The 15,618-nt window shown below is 31.0% G+C and overlaps 1 protein-coding gene across 2 annotated transcripts in view; it reads left to right on the forward strand.

Annotated features, from left to right (window-relative positions):
• LOC132743609 (protein patched homolog 1-like) overlaps positions 1-15,618 on the forward strand; it is a 60,257-nt gene that overhangs the window by 25,953 nt on the left and 18,686 nt on the right. For both annotated transcript variants that reach the window (XM_060732138.1, XM_060732139.1), the window contains 9 exons: positions 39-197; positions 2,736-2,834; positions 7,403-7,528; positions 11,106-11,224; positions 11,656-11,900; positions 12,179-12,652; positions 13,035-13,352; positions 13,629-13,909; positions 15,320-15,457. In XM_060732138.1, coding sequence (XP_060588121.1) covers positions 39-197; positions 2,736-2,834; positions 7,403-7,528; positions 11,106-11,224; positions 11,656-11,900; positions 12,179-12,652; positions 13,035-13,352; positions 13,629-13,909; positions 15,320-15,457 — 1,959 coding nt within the window. The remainder of the gene's footprint in view (positions 1-38; positions 198-2,735; positions 2,835-7,402; positions 7,529-11,105; positions 11,225-11,655; positions 11,901-12,178; positions 12,653-13,034; positions 13,353-13,628; positions 13,910-15,319; positions 15,458-15,618) is intronic.

Below are 15,618 nucleotides of genomic sequence, written 5' to 3' on the forward strand. Positions count from 1 at the left end.
AGGTAAAAAGTTATATTTTTATTGTATTTGTTTTTCAGTTGTTCTATGCCTGTATAACCTTGCTTCGCTGGAACAATGTGATTCAGTCACAAAGTGGTATTGGTATTGCCGGTGTTCTGCTTGTGGCCCTGGCGGTCGCTGCCGGTCTCGGAATATGTTCAATCCTTGGAATTACATTCAACGCCTCAACCACACAGGTAGGCCAGTTTATGTCTGGTGTTTATATAGTAATTCATACTATCATACTATTATCCACCTAGCCTTATGAAGACTGTACTGGTTCTATCGAGGTGTCTGTATCAGAAAAAAAGCATTGTGGGACACTGTCTCCATTCACCAATAAAACAGTAAAGTTGCTATCAGTTCACAATGTTATTATGACTTAAAAACCAACTTGCTCATCACTCTGAAAATGCTGCTCTGCCATTGGTTGATTTCAAATGTTTCCTTTAAATAACCAATCAGTTACAGCGGATTAAAATCTGGTCCCAAAAGTTTGGTTGCTTTATAGTAAGTCACCTCCAAACTTTATAAAATTGCTTTAATTTGAAATTGAAAATTCATAATTTACCCAGTCTGTCTGTGTACTTTAAGTGTAGATATAAAATTGTGTTAGTTTTTTTGTTTAATTTTAATTTATGACTAAATTTATTACTGTTCCTCTTATAGGAGACTTTCTTTTAATTGATTGTTCATTTCATATTGTATATAAGCCAAATAATTAATTCCGTATTTAAATAATTTATTGTAGCAATTTACTCGAACAATACAAATTACAATGTTTATGGAGTTTTTTAGCGTCTACTGAATTTAAGTTCAAACTAATTTATCATTAATCAAATTTAGACGATGTTGTAAACAAACAAGGGCAGTATTTTATTAAGTTTTCGTCAAATTGGGAATAAATATGTTTAAACAAAAATAATATGTTGATAGAAAATATTTCAATTAAGATTTAAGCAATTAGCATTCTTTGTGCTTTTCTTTGTCCCGACTGGAAGTCTATTGTAGAACTTGTTATCCATTATGTAGGTCAAGGCACATATTACCCTTGCCTTACGTAAACAAATGTTTATTATTCACAATTCATATTTCACCCCTTTTTCTAATGCATTTGTGGAATGGATTAGCCCTGCTTTGATTTTGGATCAGTCCAAATGTAGTTGGAGGGATTTCAGTATCAAAACATTTAAAACTGAGTAGCCAACTGTCAAAAATAGTGATGAACACCACTAAATTTTGATATCGGCAAAATAGTAAAGTCAGTTATAATATTTTTTGTCATTGAACCAGTTTGCGATTCTTCTTTACATTGAATGTTTTTCAAACTAACATATTATCAAATGAGTATGTGCAGTTTTATACCGAATTGAATGTATCGTCAAATTGTGCATCATTCTGTGAGATTGTAATCATTCTTGGTGTGTACACTGTATAAATAAACCACAAATTGTTTTTGTGCACCTAGGTTATGAGTGATCATGATGATCCGGGGAAAGGTAACATATAAAAATCCCCGATTGTTTGATTTGTGTGTGGTCCATATGCAATAAGCTGTCAACACTGTCATGAATACTGCATCCGACCTTTTTTTTATGGAAACGTTTTGCGTAGTTCGAGAATATATTAAACACAGAACATTGATTTTATGTGATAAATAGTGAATTGTTTTCACAGATTGAAGAGTTATATAAAATCTATCATTATAAAATACAACAGTTTAGGCTATGAAATTCAGCGTTTTTGCATTAAACTTTTGAAAATGTAACTTTATTTGCGTTTTAATGGAAGATGTTTTTTTTTTTAACTCTATCGCTATCTATCTATATAAACTGTTAAATTTGTCTTAAAAAAACAACAACAACATCAATAGTCTTTTTAAATTTTTGAGATTTAAAGAAAGTTTTAAAAATTTGTCAATCGATAAACATGTAACTAATATAGAATACAAAATACGTTTAAAGTGTGTGTTATACAGTTGTCAGACGCAGTTTTGTGATGGACTGTAACAGTATTAGTGAATGTTATTTTGTCAATGCTGAGAAATCACATCTGTTGTAAACAGGCCGATCTTCTCACATTGTTTCCTGACAAGTCGCTGAATATAAAGGTCCGCCACATCTCGTGTACTCTGATCTTAAATGCCATATATCGTTTAAAAAGGTAAATGCGACACCTTTTGTGATTTATTATAAGATGTAACAGGACAGTCGTACAATGACTGTATCGCATGTGAAACAACATTGAATGAAAGTATGTTTAAATCGTAAATGGCATTCTTTCTTTTTAAATTCTCATTATCCCTAAATCTTAGTGTTGACAGAAAGAAGCTTATGTTGTGTGCCGAAAATAGAAAGAATGAAAAATCGAGAACAAAAAATCGTAAAATTGTATCGATGTCACTACGTGGCCTGTAATTTTCAAATGACCATCGTACTTACTAGTATGTTGATACAAATAGCGTATGAGTGTTCTCTTTAATTAAGGTGGTACCGCACCATTAACCTTTATTGTCTATAAGTGTACCTTTAACCTTGTGAATTTTATTTTAGGAAAAGTTTTATTTCACTAATCAGTTATGCTAGGTAGCATATTTTCCGAAGTTTTCCACACCATGGAAAAACGTTTAGTAAAACATCTTTTTACTTAAAAATCCTCATCCTAAATAAATTTGTTCACATTAATTATTTATTTTGTTTGGTTAAACCAAAATTTTTAATTTACTTATATTTCAGATTATACCGTTTTTAGCATTGGGTCTCGGTGTAAACGACATGTTCCTAATAACACATACATATGCTGAGAATGCGCTTAACGACAATATACCATTTAAGGTAAGTTCATGAATTATATTTTCTATATAATTCTGTATGTATTCTATGTATGGTTCGTTATGTGATATTTAATATGATCACCAGTCAGATTTTACGGCTTTCTTTAGGATCCTAGGATAGTTGTTACAGGTTGTTTAATAAAAATGGTCAATGATGGAGGTGGCTTTTTAGTACAGGTTTGAATATTTAATATGATCACCAGTCACATGATTATCTAGTTTTCTTAAGGATCCCTTATTTTACTGGGATAGTTGTTAAATAAAGGTTGTGTAGTAAAAATGGTCAATAATAGAGGTGGCTTTTAAGCACAGGTTTGAGTATATATATACATATGCAGAGTTGTTAGTAAAGTGCATGTACCTCATGAACTTAGAATAATTAACTCTTAAAACATGTATATGTATGAGGTAGGCCGACTTTTATTGTTTAAAAACATAATGATTCTTTTAAAAGTTAATGTTTTATGCAAATTTTGTTGACTTTAAGGAGACAAATACGTTTTGTTTTCTCCTGTTTTATATGTGTTTATTGCATAATCTGTTATATTCACCTAGCCCAAGTTTTTTTTATATTGTATTGCACCTAAAATAATCTAATTTTAACCCAAGCTATATGTAAATCTTTTCTTAAAATTAAGATTAAGATAGCTTGTTACAAAATAAGTGAGATTATCAGGGAAAACAAATTTTTTATGAAATTCTTCAGAAAGTTTTTGTAAAGTCAAGTTTTTTAGACTCTGTAAAATCTTCATTTTGCTTGATAATGGTCTGTAAATGAAAATTGCTAGATAATTATTTCAGGATCTTAAATTTAGCCCATTGTATTTAATACCTTAACCTTTTTATGATAATGATTAATACCAGAGTATCAAACATGAGAATTTCAGCGATAACCTTTTTTTTCTATATACTGAAATATTATCTTCTTCTGTAATAAAATTTCAAAATATTAAAAGGTTAAAAAGAAAAAAGAAAAGAAAAGATTTTTTAAACCTTTGTAATCAGTCAAACATTAGTTAAAGTAAGTTATTTTATACTACCTTAGAGGTGCACATTTTTGTATTATGATGTGCAGATATGTTACAAAAAAACTGCTTAGATTTTTAAGCCGAAGAAAAAAAAAGATTCCCCTCAGTGTGCCTCCTATTACCATTGTGCTGTGTTTATTAACAAGAGCTAGTCAAGCAAAAAACGCTGGTATTTTTATGTGTATACATTTGCCATAGACGAGGGATGTGGTGTACATCGTGGGCCGATATAAATCAGACAGCGCGTGTGGTCTTTACTAAACTCTTATGCCTACAAATTAATTTGCACAATCATTAATGTAGAGGAAATGGCGTTACACTCAATTTCAGCAGATGGTGCTTTTTTGCGATTTAGTACAAGAAAATAATAACTTTTGGTCGAGATATTATTAGGAAAGAATGTAAAAAAAGCATAAGAAAAGCATAATTTGCAGATGTTTGCCGAAATAAAGATATCAAAAGTTGTATTATTTTTGCTATGCCAACAAATTTATGATTTATAATTTTCTTTATACGATCTTCCTTTAATTAATAATAACAGTCTTTTAACGATCTTTTAACGTATCCTTCAAAAACTTCCTTCATTATAATGTTATATAATTCAAGGTGGGACGAAATTGAATTGAAAAGATTACAGTCGTTTACGTATTAATTTTTCTATGCTGGATTCTAAAAGGGGAAATTTCGTAAGTTTGAATTTTCACAAATTTCAAACGAAAAAGATAAAATACATTGTAAGGAATTTTTCTGAAAAGATCTCTCCCCATATTGGGTTAAACGGCTGAATTAACTCAATTGATGCTAAACTGATCAGGCCATTGAGGTCTTAAAACTTAATTGTGGTGAATTATTGCTTTAATTGGCCTAAGGTTGTAATTGAATACAAATTTCGCTTCTCAATACCTGAATAGGGAGGGTCCTAATTTCTAGTGTAAGTGCACAACCTTTGTTCAAGATAATACACTATTACTAGATCATGTTAAAAAAAATGCTGTGACTTTTTACAAAAAAAATCCACATATCCCCCCCCCCCTCCTTAATCACTTAATCACTCTTTAACATCAAGTCAAAAGATTAATTTATTGTACTGCACTAAAAAGTTTTTTAAAAAATTGAAAAGATAATATGCCGATAAAAAATTGTTAAATGTGCTTTTCATAATAAGTTATGACCTTCGCTCATAAGTATAATTTTAATTCTTTTGGTAAATTTGATACAAACGACCACCATCAAGGATGCAATTTACACTTTGCTTTTTTTTACTATTGTTAGTTTAACAGTTTTTGCATGAAACCCATCACCTTGATAGATGAAGATTGCCTCAATAAATGATTAAGTCATTATGCTTTAAATTCAACAGCTCTTTTTTCATGGGTGCACTGTAAATAAATCTTTAGTGCATTTTAAATTTACAGTCCCCCCCCCCCCCCCCACCCCCAAATCTTAAAAAAACACTTTTAAGTGCTAACAAAATTAAAGTGTTACTGTTTATTTCTTAGGCAAATTTCTGCAGAACCATGCTTTTATGAAATTACTTTGATTTATTCAGCATTGTATATTAAACCATTGGGTTTTCCCTTTTCTGCTGGACACGTGTTCTGTTAGTAATCACTTTGATCAGTCTGGAGACCTAAGTGGTCATAATATTTTATTCTAAACATCTGAGGTACTTGTAAATTTATGTGTAAAGTGGGAGGGCAAAGGATGCACCAAAGAATTTAAGTTGTCCATTTTTTTTATGGAATTTGTTGGGATTTTTTAGTAGAATTTGTATGTTGGTGGTCTGTAAACACGTATCCTGCACTTTTCCAAACAGAATTTTTTTTAAGTGGTTACAAACTAATAGAGAGGGGTATATCTTTCAGTACATTTCCTGTCTTTGTTTTCTCTCTTGGTGTTTATTTTCTCTTTGGGGTTATAATTTGAACTTGTAAGATCAGTGAAAGTTTTGTCTTTATGCAAAGGAAATTGAAATTATTGGCAGAGTTTTGTTTATTTCCTCTCACAAGAAATTTTAACGAGGATATTTAATTGACCTTGATCCATCGCCAGTGAAGTTCAGACTGTTTCACCATGATATCCCATATACTGTGTATTTTGAAACGTTTTCAAAATTCATTAATGAAAAAAAAATTATATTTTAAAGTCCATTGTTTACTAAAAAATGATTGGACTTTTCCCCAAAGAAGAAAAAAACAACAACAACAGAATTTGATTCATAGAAGATGTGAATAAAATATATTTCACACATATGGCAAAAAAGATGGCTTCCTCTGTACTGAGGTGGTGTGCGTCTGCTGCAGAATAAATTGATAAACAAGATTTCCATGATAAATTGTAGCGATATACACTGGATGATTCCAATCAATTTGTTTATAATTTACATCCAATTTCTTCCTGGTGGTAAATAATGGTTTTTGCAGATGAATTTCTGGCCGCCCAAGATGACGAAACATATGCTTAGTGTATTTGTGATTGAAACAGGCCAAGTGGGAGTTGATTTTTTTTAAGGAAAGGTGTAAAATAGTTTACAAATATCAGACCTTCATATTAGGAAGATAATTAAAAGAGCTTCAGTGTTTGAGAAGTTTTATTGACCAAAAAAAAAAGATCAGAAACAAAAAAAATATTTTGTTTAATTTGTAGGTTAATAGTTGGAACATAAATAATTTTTTCAGTACTGATAACTCCTTTTTTCTCCCTTTATTGTCCTGTGAAGGTTAAGTGTAAATAAAATACATTTATAATAGCAAGTTACATAAATAATACTCAAATCTTGATGATAAGTCTTTAACAAGGATGGATTGTACCTTTGAAAATTTGTTAATTGTTTAATTGTCTGCTTTGATCATGTTATGCAGGTTATCCAAATGAGAATCAAGCAAATCTTAACTTCTTTGGTTTGCTTGGTTAGTTTTCTTGTCAGATCTTGGAACATGTTCTACGCAGAAACTTTATTATAAATTCTGCACTAAAATCTATATATCAAAGAAACGATGGCATTGATTCTATATAAACTTCAATAAAATGCAGATATTTTAGTATCCACCATCATAAAAAGATAATGGAAATAATTAAGAAATATTACCAGACAGGCAATCAGCTATTTTTGATCAAGAAATAAAACATTCTATGGTTTTTCAGAGCTGCGGCAAATCTGCTATTATGGTTCTTTTAAAACTTTTCACAAATTTTGGTTTGAAACACAAAGAAATCTGGCTTGAATTTTGTGTTATAGATTTCCTAGAGAAGGGTGGGGTAGGGGATTTGGGATGGCATATGTAATGACATTTTGATGATGTCATCACAATATTTTGAGGGTTTAACACAACATTACTTTATGAACTTTATTTTGAAAATTGATCAAATTAGGACTGTTTCACCATTATCCCTTGATATGTTTAACAAGAAAAATCTTGATTAACGGCATACTTTCAAATGAGGACTCTTCTGCAATTCTATATTGCAATTCTTACTGTAAGTTAAATGGCATATGAACAATAATGCAAGATTTGCTAATTTTCCTTTTATGTATTTACAGGAGCAGACGGCAGAGTGCCTTAAAAGGACAGGAACGACAGTGTTACTTACATCAGTTAGTAATATGTTGGCCTTCTTTAGTGCTGTCATCATCCCTATTCCAGCTCTTCGTGTCTTCTGTATTCAGGTAAATTTTACAATCAAATTATTTAACTGCAGTAAAAAGTAGCTATAAATAGCTCGCCGCTTTGGTAATAAAGTGATGATGTCACAATAAAGTTAAAAATAAATTAAGTATATAAGGTCAATTAGCATGAAGAAAACGCAACAGCTGCTATGGTGTAGTGTTAAGCATACTGGACCGGCAATCCAGAGACCTGTGGTTTGACTTCTGGCTGTGGCGTTCCAATTTTTCATGTGCTTTTTCTCTGTGTGTTTGTATATATTAATGACTTATATTTTATTATAAAATAGACAAATTAGTTGTTCTTTAGATTTACCCGACTTGCACTTTATTTTGATAAAAAGCATTGCCTGATTTCATTGATTTTATAATAACTTATTCTAAATGACTTGCAGAACATATAATTTCTAGAATATATATACATGTTCCTAAGATGATCTTTACTACCTAATTAATAAAATTACTAAATTACCTGTACCACCTAATTGATATAATTACTAAATAACTGGTACTACATAGTTAATTGATTTATATACCTAAATGACCTGTACTACCTTATTAATATAATTACTAAATGACCTGTATTTACTGCATAATAAATTGATTTATATACTTAAATGACCTGTACTACATAATGAATTGATTTATATACCTAAATTAATTGATTTATGATAAATGACCTGTACTATATGACTATATTACCTTAAGTGATTAACTGATTTAGATCCGTAAATTGCAAGTATCACTTGATTGATTTATTTGAAAACCTAAATGAGCCTTAATGCAAGATGATATTTAGTTCATAGATAGTTATCCACACAATAAAAATAGTTCAGTGAAATTCAGTTTCTATATATAGATTTTAATATGGCACGAAAATTTGAATGGAATTCTGCGTAAAATGTAACAGACTGACTTTGATTGTTTAAGATGGCTAACTTTAATGCCTTTCCTACAAATACCGTATGTACTTGTGAAATATTAGAATTCAACGTTTTCTTTTGTCCCTTGATGAAATGTTGGTAGGACTGTGGTGTGAAATCCATATTTAAAACATAAAGTGAGGTTTTTTTCATGTATTGTGAAAAGAATGGGCTGTTTGTACACCAGTATAACTGTACACCAAATCAGATACAAGATTTTAACATAGTGGTGTAAGAACATGTCTTGGGTGGCCCGACAGAAATATTATTTGTATCAAATATGTATTTTATTGAATGGCATGTTACTTTCGTACCTATAAATTACCTTTACACTTAATGTTTATATGCTACTGCAAAATCGTAACAATTTATATGCACTGTTTAAGAGTGTGAAAGTAAAATTACTTTGAGAATTTTAACTTCAGCTTTCAAGATGATGATAAAAACAGATTTTTTTTATCCAATTATTGCCACCCATGTGAGAAAATTCATAAGTTTTATAGAATAGCACCCTTAAAGGTTATTTCAAATTCATAAAATGATGAGGGCAAAGTCACAGCATATTGTGATTTATGTGAAATGGTTTGTTTGAAATTTCAGCATTACTATGCTATGTCCTAAAAGTTTTAACATTAAAAAAAGAACAGAGTGTGAGGGCAAAATATGCGACATATTATCAAGTAATTAAGAAGTATCGCTAGTATGATGAGTAATGAAGTATTATAACGTTGAGTTTTTAATTAAATGTAAAAATAAATTTAATCATGACATTAATAAAACATCTCACTTCCCCTTCCCCAAAAATGTAAGGCATTAAAACTTTCAAACCAACTTTACCCTCCCCCAATCTCACCAAACCCTCCCTCCACACAATGTGACCTGTTGTATGTATGTACTGAAGTACATGTACACACGAGTTCACAGGCTTTGTTATTTAATACTTTACACATTAAACACCTGTTGAATATAGTTTTCATATACATGTTGATGATTTAATAGTTCTAATTAGCATTCTGATTTAAATCACTCCAGCATTACTTAAAAGTCTTTACTTTGAACTCTTACCCTGTTTTATATATTGTATTTTTGTGCAAGCGTTTTAATTTTACGACAGGTAAAAAGAAATTAACCTGCTTCGGCAAAACATCTGGAATGATAGAAGTTATGCAAAATTTCAATGAACAAATAAATGTCAATGAAAGAAATATCTCCATATGATAATTTAGGGAAATAATGAATGCATATATGACATGAGGCAGATATAAACACACAGAGACCACCATGAAATTGTGCGGAATATGAATAAAACCAATTAGGTATTGTTGCCGAATGTTATGGTAAAGGAGCAGGATAGATGAATAGCTATGCAAATTTACGTTAAGTTGAAACCTTACATAATTATGACTTCAAAGGGGATTCAAATGGTAAAAAAATGTTCAATATTTTGACCTTCGGTACCGAAATTGTACGTGGTTAATATGTGTTAAAATTTACATGGTCGATCAATGATTTTCGAATGAATGTCATAAATATACTATGCAGACGAAACGAAAAAGTACATATAGTAAGGTATTAATCAAAAGTTGTGTATTAGATTTTTAATGTAAAATGTATCGTTGCCATCTTCATTTTAATACCTTTTGGTATGTTGTACAAGTCTGGATAATGCAGAGATTAACCACATATAAAAAGCAAATGTGCATTCAAAAAGAAGAGCGAGAATTTCACAACATGGTAAAGTAATTTAAAGTAACGGCTCCGTTGCATATTCATATAAACAACGGCAGTCAAATTAGAGATGGAATCTACGTACAGGAAAGATCTAAGATCTTGTATAGTGAACCACTAAAAGCCGAAGCTTGTTAACTTACGTTACGCAGATAAACAGACCAACAGGAAATATGCATGAAATTCCTCGGTACCTGCATTAAATGATTTGACATTATTTTCTAAAAACCTACTCATAATTTCTGATTGCCTCGTAATAGATTTTGATTGAAAACGGTTCTATTTTTAAGTAGTCAAACAGATATCATGTTGTGCCACATATGCGAAATTTCATTAAAATAACGTTAACGAAAAATGACAGTTTATTAAAATTCATTTACGATAGGAAGATGTAGGAAAGTTTATATTGTGAAACAAGGCATGTTAGCAAATGTTTTGCAGAAAATTATTCAAAGAATGAAAATGAAACTTGTTGGTACTGAAACTCCATTAACAAAATATTCTAAAGCCTAGCAAAGAATACTGTTTGGGTGGTATTATTATTATTATTTTACTTTTAAAACTGTAAGCTCAATATTATTCTTTTGGTAAGTCAAGAAATAAGCCCCATGGCACTATTACCGGCAAATCAGTGAATGAGTCTTTATAGCATAAATACGGGAAAGTCAAAAGACAGACCAAAGGACACTTAAATACTGCAAAATTGAAGAACAAAACTTCATGACATAAAAACTGGCAAGTCAATAAATGAGATCCAATGACATAAAAACTAAAAAAATAGACTGAAATTTGGTTCACAAACTGTAAATATGTCTATACAACTTCTATACATTTGTTGATGAATTGAAATGAATATGTTTTTGCAGCAATGTTCAAGATCATTACGTTATTTTGTCACAATGTGAAAAATGTTATCTATATATTTACAGGCTGGTATTCTGATACTATTCAACTTGGTTGCGGTACTTTTGATTTATCCGGCTATCTGCAGCCTTGACCTTAAACGTAAGAAGAACAAAAGGGTTGATGTCTTCTGCTGTTTTGAGAGGTAAAAACTTTTCTCTCGTTTGCATTAATTCTGTTAATTATTTTTCGATTAATTACCACTTTTAAGCTTATCATTAATTAAATCGGCTGAGTATACCTGAATGTACAGATATATTAAGTGGCAGTGTTTGAAGATAAGCAAATTTTAATGAAATTGCATTTCTAGGCACTCAGTAAACTTGGGAAATATTTAGATTTTGAAGTACAATTTAATCTCTTCATTTTGTTTAATGACGCGTGTTTCACGATATATACTGAATGGCAATAAATTAATAACAGATATTAAAAGTTAGCAATTCTCATATTTGTAATTAAAACTACAGATGTCATATGGTTTTTTAACATCTTCAGCATGCTGTAGAGCTGTTGAAAGACTTGAATTTATTTTTCGTTTTTGGATTCCACATGTTTTAATATTTTTTGTTTTATCAGTTATGGGGATACCACAACAGTTATTGAACTACAGCCACATATTAATGTGCATGATCCGACTGATCGAGAGTTGTCCCCACCTCCTGGTTACAGCCCACCCTCTTATCATCCACCTCCATACAGCGACCTTCTGGCACGAGACATGATCACCCAATCTTCTTCCGATGGTGGTCATGCACAAACAGTTCTAGCGCCGAATGAAGGACAATTTGTCACAAGATGTGGTTCACCTATACCATTTTCAAGTTAGTAAATGATTCTGTCTACCTATCATGAATAAATATATAATTATAATTCTTTTTTTTAAAGTTGAACGATTTTTCACTGAGGATAAATTAAATGTAAAGTGGCGTAAAGAATATAAACTTTCACTATAAGATTATATTTGCCTGTTTGAAGTTTCAAAAATTGCTTGTATATACATTGTATTTCACAATTCTTTATTGCTTTATGATATACTTGTTTATTTTAAATCAATTTCTATTCATTGTTTAAACTTAGATTTCATTAATTTATTTTACAGATTATGACACTGCTAATAATAATTCTCGTCAATGTTTAACCGATGGTGATACGGTGACGTGTAAAGAACGTTTCGCAAAATTGCAAAAGGAATGTCTTACAACGTCATTGACTGCTCTGGCAGTAACTAAATACGCACCATTTCTACAAAAGACTCCAGTTAAAGTGTTCACTAGTATTTTCTTTATTGTTATACTGATTATCGGAATCTGGGGTACAGCCCAGGTGAAGGACGGTCTGGATTTGACCGACGTAGTGCCGCGGGACACATATGAATATAGTTTCTTAGAAAACCAATCAAAATATTTTGGATTTTATAGTATATATCTAGTGACTAAAGAAACTGATTATCCAAATAACCAAAGACTATTGCGAGAGTATCATCGGAGCTTTCAAAATGTGGATAAAATATTGAAAGAGAAAGATGGCTCTTTGCCAACATTTTGGCTCGACACTTTCAGGGATTGGCTTGTTCGTAAGTAGCAATTTACATATGATTTTGCATTTGATTGTTTTATTTCTTCAAAATTTGGATTATTTTTACTTTGCTCGAACAAATCCAAAGTACAGTGAATCTGATTGAACTTAACCATATTATTGCTGAAATCTTTCAAATAAATAGGTCATAAGTAAGTTTTGATGAATTTAAGTATCTGTGGCAAAAAGCTTGACATACTAAAACACTCAGTGGTAAAAGAACAAGATAGTCAAATAACATCTATGAATCAAATGACCAATGGCAACTTTAATTACAGAAAGCTTATAACAAGCAAAGTTTATACAATTTTTGATTTAATCTGTTGACATTCACATACATGAAGTTAAATAATTGAAAATATTTCGTTCGTATTTTATAGGGTTACAAGTCGCATTTGATAGAGACTATGCAAATGGCACATTTCATAAACACGGGTGGTATTTAAACGCATCTGATGATGCTATATTAGCGTACAAACTTCTCTCGCAGACGGGAAACCCTGATAATTCAGTCGATGAAACACAAATAACTAAAATCCGTCTGGTCAATGCGGAGGGCATTATTTATCCACCGGCATTTTATAATTACCTCACAGTCTGGATATCAAATGACGGGCTGGCGTATTCATACTCGATGGGAGAGATCCGGCCGGAAACTCAGTCCTGGCCTCACGATCCCTATGATAAGGATATGAAAAGTAAGTATGAGGTCAACTTACAGTGTTTGTAATCATCTGCAGCCAAATATTCAAACTAAAAGTCAAATTTGCTTTTTTTAGAAATATTTCATATAATATTTGAATTTTACATTTGAAACCAAGAATATCAAATGACTGTTATTCAAAAGTGGCGATGATGAAAGCAGTTGTTGTCTTCTTTTTTAACTATTAAAAATGCTTATTATTAGTACAAAAATACAAAGACCTATAAATAATAAAATAGTACTTAATCTCAATTTTTGTAATTCTTTTCAGTTCCAAAAGCAAAAACCATCATATATGCCCAGGTGCCATTTTATTTGTCGAGACTGTCGGACACAGAGGAGATTCTCGACATAGTTCTACAGATTCGTTCAATATGTGACGACTTTTCGTCACGTGGACTCCCAAATTACCCTAGTGGTATTCCATTTACATTCTGGGAGCAGTATATAAAGTTACGATTCTACCTCATGTGGTCACTTTTGTGTATTCTGCTGGTGACGTTCACAGTTTTAGCGGTGGTTCTTGTCAACCCATGGTTAGCTGCAATCATTGTAAGTAAAATTTGCATTTTTTTTCTTCAAATTTTCACCTATTTCTTTTTGTTGATTTCTGTATAAATTACTTTGCACTATGGTACTATAGTCATCTGATTGCTGAAGGAAGGAATGCAGTGGTGACTTTGACAGTCACATGACTTAAGGAATGACCCCACATCTGGGTGGAATTCCCGTCATGATTATGTTATAATGTGAAAATTATGCATAGCGGCTTGTTATTATAATGAAAAGTAAAACCGGATCACTTTTTGAAGTATTATGAAGATTAAGTGTATGTTTATTTGTTCAACCATAACACGTGCAATGGGTGGGGGGGGATAGAATTCTGGTTTAATTGTTATCTCATCTGTATTAATTGGCCTATGTACAAAAATTAAATTGCATTTTTGTTTATATAGACAATTTTTTTGCCAGAAAATAAAAAGCATCCATGAATCTGTTAAAAGCACATGTTTATATTGACAATAAACTCGTGCAATCTTCTCTATCTTAGATATAGAGAAATAATAATTTGCGTTTTATGACAGATTTCAAATTAGAATTTACTATATTCTGTGAAAAGCAATCTGGCGCTACTGCATTATTTAATTAAAATAAAAGATCTACAGGATCTTATTTGACCCAGTGGGGGTTTTACGATTCGTTGTCACTTAAGTTTACGATTCTATCAGTCGGAATTTCATAATATTTTGGTAATTGGATTTCCAGCTGTAGAACTTACTATGTCTTGAAAGGTTTTTTTTACGTGATTTTAAAAGGTGGTCTTAAAATTTTCTATGTTCTTTATCACGCTGTGCGGTAGAAACGAAAACCTCTGGTAAAATGAAGTTGCCAAATAATTTCTGGGAGATATTGCTTGTAATCGTTTTATTTTCAATTCATTTTTCAACCCCTTCAAGGTGTTCTCATTAATTTTTTTTTTAACTTTTCAAATTTTTGAAATTTTATCGCAATTAATAATGATCATGGGGAAATAAATGGATTTCGGTTATTTCTAAGAAACAAAATGTAGATATGATGTAATGAACGCTGAGATACATAGTTGTTATTGCGTATATTCATCCATGCTGAAAACAAATACATCAAGATTAATTTTTTGTATTTACTACTGTGAGTGAAAGAGTGAAAAGAAAAAAAATATTTTAATGTACATGTATATATATGTCGATTTCATTTACTCAGGCCAAAAAAAAAAGCAAATGACTAGAATTAGAATGCTAGTTATTCCATCAATTTCATGTACATTAGAATATTATAAACAATTCTTAAATTCAAATTGAATGCTCTTTCTGAATACAGTCTTCTTCTAAGACAATAAATAACATAATCTGAAGCTAAAACATAGTGGCACCCAGAATAATGAAAATAAATTAATAATTGGAATAAATTATTTGTCTATTTCAGGTTGTTATTGTTTCGCTGATCCTAGTGGAACTGTTCGGATTTATGGGTATTTTAGGTCTCAAACTCAGTGCGATACCTGCGGTTATTCTGATCATCAGCGTTGGAATAGGTGTCGAATTTACAGTCCATGTTTCTGTGGTACGTACATCAAAATTTGTTTCTGTTGCATACTTTAGTGAACATAAACCATATTTTACAGCTCCTTTTTGCCCCTTACTTAGTTGCGATTCTGTTTACAGTAATACAAATGCAAAGAAACTTTTGTTCTGAATACACATATATGTAATTAATGTCAAAAT

This window comes from Ruditapes philippinarum, unplaced genomic scaffold (assembly GCF_026571515.1).
Source record: "Ruditapes philippinarum isolate M1 unplaced genomic scaffold, ASM2657151v2 ctg1387_1_1_1_1, whole genome shotgun sequence".
NCBI classification, from domain to species: domain Eukaryota; kingdom Metazoa; phylum Mollusca; class Bivalvia; order Venerida; family Veneridae; genus Ruditapes; species Ruditapes philippinarum.